This window comes from Pteropus alecto, unplaced genomic scaffold (assembly GCF_000325575.1).
Source record: "Pteropus alecto unplaced genomic scaffold, ASM32557v1 scaffold45, whole genome shotgun sequence".
Classification (NCBI taxonomy): domain Eukaryota; kingdom Metazoa; phylum Chordata; class Mammalia; order Chiroptera; family Pteropodidae; genus Pteropus; species Pteropus alecto.
The window spans coordinates 40,555,816-40,564,365 of NW_006442491.1; the positions used below are offsets into that span (position 1 = coordinate 40,555,816).

At 60.2% G+C, this 8,550-nt stretch overlaps 1 protein-coding gene across 11 annotated transcripts in view; it reads left to right on the forward strand.

Annotated features, from left to right (window-relative positions):
- RTEL1 (regulator of telomere elongation helicase 1) overlaps positions 1–8,550 on the forward strand; it is a 33,995-nt gene that overhangs the window by 6,453 nt on the left and 18,992 nt on the right. For 10 of the 11 annotated variants that reach the window (XM_025039821.1, XM_025039824.1, XM_025039823.1 and 7 more), the window contains exons 7-10: positions 1,388–1,463; positions 2,068–2,152; positions 4,509–4,574; positions 5,166–5,316. In XM_025039821.1, coding sequence (XP_024895589.1) covers positions 1,388–1,463; positions 2,068–2,152; positions 4,509–4,574; positions 5,166–5,316 — 378 coding nt within the window. Of the gene's footprint in view, positions 1–1,387; positions 1,464–2,067; positions 2,153–2,183; positions 4,388–4,508; positions 4,575–5,165; positions 5,317–8,550 lie in introns of those variants that run through there. The other variant, XM_025039829.1, reaches the window with a different exon arrangement.

Here is an 8,550-nt window from a genome sequence, read left to right on the forward strand (position 1 = left end):
CCTCTACTGGTCCAGCCCTTACCGACTGGCTCCCCACCTATACTGCCCTCACTCGCAGGGTCCCTTACCTGGTGGGTCCCTTGCTTGTACTGCTCTTCACCTATAGAGTCCCTCACCTCACTTGGAGGGTCCCTGAGCCGGGAGGCCAGGGAAGGGGTTGGAGCTGAGGGGAGCTTTCAGCTCACAGCAGAGGCGCTGCGGAAGCCAGTGCCCTCTCGCCCCCTGGGCTGCAGACCCCGTCCCCAGTGCCCCAGGCCCGCGTGGCAGAGCAGGGGAGGCTGTCCCAAACGGCCTGCTTGCTCTTTCCCGTTTCTGCCCAGTCCCTAAGCCACCTGCTCTGCTCTGGCTCTTGCTGCTTGGGCTGTTGGGGGATCTGCTCACTGTAAACCTGGGTGTCTTGCTGTGTCTCAGTTCCCCTGCCCCCCCCACATCAGATGGGAGGGTGATGTCTCCAGCAGCTGCCCAGCCCTCAGAGGGGAGTGAGGGGAGGGCAGGGACCCAGAACGGTCTGAGAGGAGAGGGCAGTTATATGGGAGGAAGGAGAGAGACATAGAGCTAGAACCTGCCTGGCCTAGGTCCTTGGGAGCCAGCCCACCAGCAGCGTCTCCACACCAGGCAGCCCTTGGGGGCCCTTCTTGCTGCAGCCCCTCCCCCTCAGCTCCTGGCTAGCTGCACAGCATATAGATTGGGTGCTCAGTTGCTAGCTGATCAGTTGCTATGGCACTGCTGAGTGGATGGCTCTTCCCCCTCCCCTCAACTGCTGTCTCTGGGCACTTTGGGGTTGGGTCACCGCTGAGGGCCCATTGTATTCTGGCCTCTGCACTTTAAGGCTGGGCCTGGCGCCTGCCACACTGGGGCCGGAGCCAGGGCAGTCTCCACATGCAGCTGCCTTGAGACCCTCTGGGCTGCTTGTCAGAGGGTCCCCCAGTCCTGCCCCACAGGGCGTGGGCCTTGGAGTTGCTGGGTTAGAGCAGCTCCCAGCAGCTTCTGTTGGCCCAGCTGGGGGCCTGCGCCCCTTCTTGAGAAGGAGCCTTGGGGTGCTTGGACCTGGGCAGACACACAGGACAGACACCTGTGTCCTTGGGAGCATCGGGGCAGCAGTGACAGACTAAGCAGCTCCCCTTGGTCCCCGTGGTCCCTCGGCCCTCCTGGCAGCCGCCTTCTGGGTACAGAGCAGGGTGCCCTCGGGGTCACTTTAGGTTTGGAGCCCTCCCTTGAGACCCACAGGACAGGGATTCTGTCTGGTGGGTCCCCAAGGGGCTGGGTGCCCCAGTTCTGCCCTGAGGGAGGGTCTCAGGGTGGTTGTGACCTACCGCGTGCTGCGTCCCTGGGGTCTGGGGGACTCAGTGGGCCAGAGGCATGTGCTGACCTCCGCCTGTGCCCCCAGAGAAGAGCCTGGAGCAGGAGCTGGCCACCCCCATCCTGGACATCGAGGACTTGGTCAAAAGTGGCAACAAGCACAGGTGAGACCCTGCAAGGCTGCTCTCCCTGTCCTAGGCCTGTTCTCCCGTGACTCGCGGGGGCACATTTTTTTCCCTTTGTTTGCCTTTTTAACCATGGAACTAATAGATGTTCTGTGTGGAAAAGCGTGAGTGGGCCTGAGGACCAGAGAGCGAGAGGGGACCCGCGCTCCGTCCCGCCCCCTGCCCCCCGCAGGCGGCGGCTGTGTGAGGCGGACGCTCGCTGGCGACCTCTCAGAGCATCGGGGCTTCAAATTGTGACGCGTCGTTTCTGCCCATCTCACTGACCTGCCCGGGAACGGGTGGGGTTTTGGTTTGATGGGCTTTTAGTAGGTGAGCCACTCCCAGCATCGAACACCGGTGGCGTCAACGGCAGTGCAGCAGACCCCGGGGCTGGCCCTAGGCTCCGGCTCCCGTCCGAGCCCCTGCGCACGATGCAGCAGAGGAGGCCGCGTTCGGCCCGCTGGGGGCCGTGGCCCGCTGTCAGTGCCGCTGTCAGTGCCGCACGGCTGGAGCGCCTGCTCCCGCCTCAGCTTGCGGGAGCACCGCCGGGGCGCTGGCAGCTGCTGCGCGCTGGCTCATGGCGCCCTCTCTCGGTGCTGCCCAGGCTGTGCCCATACTACCTGGCCCGGAACCTGAAGCAGCAGGCCGACATCGTCTTCATGCCCTACAACTACCTGCTGGACGCCAAGGTGAGGCTTCTGCCTGCGTCACTGATGACCCCTGACGTCGGGTGTCCTGGGGTTGTGAGGGCCGTCAGAGCTTCAGCTGATCCGGGTCCTGGGGTGAGACCCTCTCTTGGAGCAGCGGGCACACGTGGGGAGACCGCCCCCCTCAATGGTCAGAGCTTGGAGCCCACAGGAGTGGGGGGCGGGCTGGTGGCAGTGATGAAGCCGCATCGTGTGGCTGCTGCTGGGCTGGCCCTGCCCCAGTCCTGGCAGCTGTGAGCCTGGCTCTCTGGTCAGACACTGAGGCGGCCCAGGGAGTGGCTGGTGGCGAGGCCTCGGGATGCATGCATACGTGCCTGTGTCACCCTCCCATTCTCATGCAGGGGTGTCCCCCTGCCTGTTTCAGTGGCTCGGACTTCAGGTAACGACAACCTGCAGACGTCCCCCGTCTGGGGTTCAGGTTGATTGAGCCACCATGCTGGGCATGGGTCTGGGTGCTGGGAGGCAGCAGGGAGCAAAATGAGCATCGTGTGTGGAGCTTTACTTCCGGCGGGGTAGACCGCAGGGCTCAGCCTGAGCCGGCAGGACCTGAGGGCTAGAGGGTGTCAGCATGGGGCGAGGCGGCGCCAGCACCAGCAGGGCGGCCCTGGGCCGGTGAGCCGCAGGGGAGTGGTGGGCACCCTGATGCCTGGAACCCTGCCTAGAGCGCGTGGCTAAAGCAGGGGGTGGCGGGGTGCAGGAGCCTGCTGGGGGCCCGGCTCTGGCACCGAGAGCCTGCCATTGGCGAGCAGGCGCATGTGATGCTCCCAAACCTCACTTTCAAGCTGGCTGCTCGGGCCTGGGCCCCAGCTCGGAGCAGTTGTATCAGAACTGACCAGCTGCTTCCAGGAACTCAAGGAGAGGCAGAGGGTCACAGAGCCGGACAGCATTGACAGAGAAGAGCAGGTGGGCAGCTCACTCCTGATGGCGAGACTCACCGCAGAGCCCGGAAACTTGGTGTGGCGAGTCCAGGACGGGCCACTTGCGGGCACTTGGTGTTCGACAGACTTGCCCGGTATTTTGGTGGGAAAGGCGAGGCGCTTCGTGCTGTCCACAGTGGTACTGGAGTAGCTGGATGTCTGTGTGAGAGGAAGTGGGCCTCGGCCAGCACTTCCGGCACGTCACGGGGAACAAACACAGACACGAGAGCTGCAAGGCCAGGACGCCTCTGAGAGGACCTGGCAGGGGCAGGCCGGGATCGCTTGGCCACACAGGGCACTCGCCGCAAAGGAAAAAGTCGAACTGTTCTTCGCACTTTAAAGCCTCGCGTGCTTGGAGGAGTAAGGAGAGTCGAGCACATCGGAAGGCGAGTCACAGGGAGGAGAGCGCTCCTGGCACACCTGTCTTCAGAGGGCCGCGCTCGAGGCGCGCAGCGCTCTCGGCACTCGACAGAAGCCCAGCCAGCCGTTGGACGAGGCCCGAACAGACGCCCACGTCATGGAAGGGGCCAGCCGAGTCAGCCACGCGCAGAAAACGTTTCGCAGATGCAGATGAAACGCCCGGGCTGATGGCGCCGTGTCCCACCGACGTGGCTGAATTTAAGACCTAAGCTGAGTGCCGTGGGTGAGGACGGGGCGCCCCGGAGGTTCACCGTCACAGTGGGGAGGAATGGCGCCCTACCCTGGAAAAGCCACGGCATTCTGGAGCTTTCACAATCACCAAAGCCAGGAGACAACCGTGTCCATCGACAGGCGATGTCCCTGAAACAGCCACATGCTGGTCTTAGGAGTCTGTGCTCACGCGGGAGCCCCGGCGGGCTGGCTTTGTCCCAGTCTGCCAGCACGGGCAGACTCGGTGTCTGCTCGCAGGAAGCTGGTCGGAGGTCGTGTGGCAGGGATGTTGTCTCCTGCTTTGGGTGGTGGCTGCGCGGTGCACACAGGTCTCAGAACTCAGCTGCACACTTAAAACGGGCACTTTATTTGTGAAGATTAAAATTCAAATTAAGTTGATGACGAGAAGTACAGGTACCAGACCCGCCCTGAGATCACCGCCCTCACACCCTGGGAGTTAAAATAAACCTCCTCTCCAGGCGTGCGCCGGGCAGAGGGCGCTGGTCTTTCTGTGGCTGTGCAGCGTGTCGTGGCAAGGGGCCACGGGCTTGCTCCTTCGTGCCGTGCAAGTGTCACCAGGATGGACGTGGGTGGGCAGTGCCCGGCAACCGTGGCCGTGGTCAGGAGACGGCCTGTCCCCACATCCTCTGGCGGTGTGGGACTCGCTCAGGTGGGGAGTGCCTCCCCGAACCTCTCCCTGCCGGCCGCGTGCCTTAGTCTCCCCTCCGCGGGCTCCCTGGGGGCGGCGGCTCCCCGGCACTGCAGCCCCGCTCCCTTCCCTCTTGCTGTAGAGTCGCCGGGCACACAGCATCGACCTGAAGGGGACAGTCGTGATCTTCGATGAAGCTCACAATGTGGTGAGTGTCGGGGCGGCCGTCCTGAGGCCTTCCTCCTGCCCACCTCCCTGTGGAGAGCAGTGCAGACCTTTCTGTCCCAACTGCTGTGGCCCCGGCTCTCAAGGCCAAGCAAATCTAGATGTCACCGGCATGCCCTGCCCCCCCGTTCACGTGGCCTCTGTGGGCGCCCCGTATTTCCAGGAATGGCAGCCTTGACCAGGGCACTGAAGGCAGGCCACTTGGGGCAGCCGCGCAAGCTCTGGAGCCTGGGGCGGCTGTGCGAGAGCTTGGCGTCCTGAGTTGGTGGCGGCCATCCCCAGCCCCCACTCGGTTCCAGGCACTTGTGAGGGATGATGGGCCTGGTGGGCCAGAGCTGGCTTTTGAGAGCAGCTAGAAATCTTGAGGTTTTAATGGGCAGTTTTCATTTATGGCGTTGTTGGCAGCTCAAGCAAAGTGGTGTTCCAACACCAGTCTGGGTCAGGTGGCCATCTTGGGGCCCATTTGTCACTTGGCCGTAAAGGCCGTGGGGCGAGGCCTGAGAACACTCCGCTTCCTTCATCTCCTGCATCCCAGCCCCCCGCGCCCCGTAACACGGTGTGCTTGCGCTCTCAGGAGAAGATGTGTGAGGAGTCGGCGTCGTTTGACCTGACCCCCCACGACGTGGCTTCCGGACTGGACATCATAGACCAGGTTTTGGAGGAGCAGACCAAGGCGGCACAGCACGGCGAGCTGCACCTGGCGTTCGGTGTGGAGTCTAGCGCAGGTGAGCTTCCGGGCGGGACGCGCAGACGGCGAGAGCGGGCCTCAGGTCCTGGAGGCCGAGTCGGCGCAGGGCCCTTTCTCGTTGGTGTTCGAGGACAATGTCAGCTTCTTCAAGAGGCTTCTCGGGGCCTCGCAGACCAGAGGGTGGGTACCGCCCAGTTAGTCATTCTGGCGTTTTCCGAAGACCTGCCTTTTCTAGGCAGCATGTACTTTCCCTGTACTGTATAAAAGGAAAACAAACGTGTTAACCACAGAAACACTTCACTGACCTGTGAGCACCGTCCACACGGAGCCCCCCACAGACTTCTGCCCGGCGTTTCCTCAGGGGGCGCAGTGGCCACGCAGAAACCCGGTGGGCGTGGTTCGGCCACCCACTTGGTCTCTGCTGGCGGCTGGTGAGGGTCGACTTGCTCAGCCAGAGCCCGCTGTGGGGCGGGTTCCCGGCGGCGGCGGCTGCAGGTTGCTGGCATGCATGGTCGGCTGTGCGCCTCGGCGTGCGGCTCAGGCACGCGTGGTCTCATGTCACCGTCTTCTCACAGTCACCGACATGAGCAGACTTCGGAGAGCAGGGCTCCCCGCCGGCTCCCTCTTTGCCCTCCTTGCCCAGGCGCCTTCTTCTGACCTCGCGTGCGTCTCTGGCTCCCTTTGACCCACTCATTCGTAAATGGCATTTGTTCGTTTAGCACGGAAGTTTTCAAATGTTTTGCCTTCAGGATGCTTTAAGTTCTTAAAACTCACTGAACTTGTTTTATGTAGGTTACATCTATCGGTAATCACTGAATTAGCAATGAAGACAAAGTTTTTAAAGATATAGTTATTCACTTAAATAATAAATTGTTACATGTTACTTAAGTTTCCTAGGGCTGCTGAGTGGTGTAAAGTGACAGAAACTGATCCTTTCACAGTTCTGGGGCCAGAAGTCTGAGATCCAGGTGTGGGCAGAGCTGGCTCCTTCGGGCCTGTGGTCCAGGCCTCTCTCTCAGCTTCTGGCAGCTGCTGGCGGTCCTTGGCTTGTAGACGCATCGCTCCAGTCTCTGCTCCATCTTCACGTGGTCTCACCTTAGTGTCTGTGTCACTGGGCTGGGGCCCATCCTGGTCCTCTGTGACCTCATCTTTACTCGGTCACATCTGCAGAAACCCCGTTTCCAAGTAAGGTCTCATTCACAGGTGTAAGAATAGACTGCAAGTGTATCTTTTTGGAGGATGCAATTCAATCTATAACAAACTAACATAAGTAACGTTTTTCTTGAAAAGTAACTTATAACTTAAAAATTAGACGAGTAGCATTGTTTTGCAAATCTCTTTCCTACCTGGCTTATTGGCAGACAGATCTTACACTTTCTGCTTTTGATCTGATGCGGTATCACCTTCAGGTACTGGTCCCAGTTCCTACCGCTGCTGCGACAAATCACCACAGACTCGGTGGCTGGAAGCAACGCAGCCTTGGCATCTGACAGTTGTTAGAAGTGCGAAGTAGGTCGGCAGGGCTGCCCTCCTTCTGGGGACTCTGGGAGGATCCTGTTCCAGCTTCCAGAGGCACCGCATCCTTGGCTTGTGGCCTCGTGTCACTCGGATACCTGCTCCGTTCGTTGTCCTGTCTCTGACTCGGACCTCTTGCCTTCCTCCTGTAAGGACCTGTGATGGCATTTGGGGCCCAGCTGGGTGATCAGGCTCACCTCCCATCTCAAGATCCTTAACGTCATGACGACTGCGAAGTCCCTTTTGCCACAGAAGATGATATACTCACAGATAACGAGGATGAGGGTATGGACATGTCAGGGTGACCGTCAGCCTCCCCGACTCAGCCTCTGGAAAATGGGAAAAGGCAAATAGCACACTGTCACTGCTGTTTAGCAGTAGTGACACCACGAAAATAGGTTTGGCCTTACAGTATCCTGACAGGTGTCAGGGCCCCGGTCCCTTAGCCACGCCTGACGAGCTGCCGTTTATGTAACCAGCTCCCCGTGGCAGGAATTTCTAAGAGCTGCATCCAACACTGGGATACACGTGTCTGGGTAAACAGGTGGGTGTTTTTCTAGGAAGTTACCTAGAAGTGGCTATCTGGGCCATTGGTTGTGCACCTTAAACCTCGTTATTCTAAAGTTGCGTTTTGTGTTAAGAGTCAGGTGTTCTTCGGGGCTGCTCTCCTCGCGGCCCGGCCGCCACGCAGTGTGCAGAGCGTTGATTTTCCTGCGTCGGCGCTGACGCTCTGTCGGGCCGTTACCGTGCGCTGCATCTGTCCCTGCTCGGCTGTCTCCCCCGGGGCCGCACGCGGTGGCTCCGCCCCGAGTTCCAGACTGCGCGCTCGCTCCCCAGTCCTTCTATCTGTTCTTCTTTGACTTAAAAAAATTCCCCCTTTACCTCCTTTTTTTAAAATTGAGGTAAAATTGGCACACGAGTTTCAGACGTGCCACACAACGATTCAACATTTGTCCCCCCCCTTTCCTCTAAGGCAGCGGTCCCGACCTTTTTGGCACCAGGGACCGGGGCTGCTGTGAGAATCTAGTGCTGAGGATCTGAGGCGGAGCCGAGGCGGTGATGCCAGCTCTGGGGAGCGCCGCAAACACAGACGAAGCTTCGCTCACCAGTCACCTGCTACGTGGCCCGCTCCCTGACGGGGTCGGGGCCCCCTGGCCTAAGGCACCGTTGGCGTCACATATTCGCTTCTGTGTTCTTTCTAATGCAACTCTTTTAAAATGAGTTTTGTTTTCTAGTTCCATTCGAGTTCCGTCACTTCCTTTCTGAGTTTTTGGAAGTCGATCTGTGTGGTGGTTTCGGGTCTCGTATCATGTTCTAAACGCTCGTTTGGTTTTTCTGAGCACCATTTTCAAGCAGTGTCAAGCAGACAGAGCTTTGCTGGTAGAACTCCGGCTCATCCTCCCCAGGCTCATCCTCGCCAGGCTCCCGCTTGCCAGCGCCCTGTCCCATGTCACGAGTCCCCCTCCACGAGGACAGGCGGTCTTGCTCTGCACTCTCCAGGGACGCCCCCTTCCCTGTGTCTCGGCGTGTTTCCTGGGAACAGGGATGTTCTCCTGTGGCCAGTGCAGGACACAGGTGGGCGGTCGCCAACGCTGCGCTCCTGTCTGATGGCGGAGCGCATCTGAGGCTTCCAGCTGCCCTTGTCACCGCCCAGAACCCCGCCAGTGGGACGTCCCGGCCCGGAAACCGAGTGCTGTCCTGCGTCTGCTCTCTGGGGTGTGATCTGTCTGGACAGTGGCTCAGATGCCACATTTCA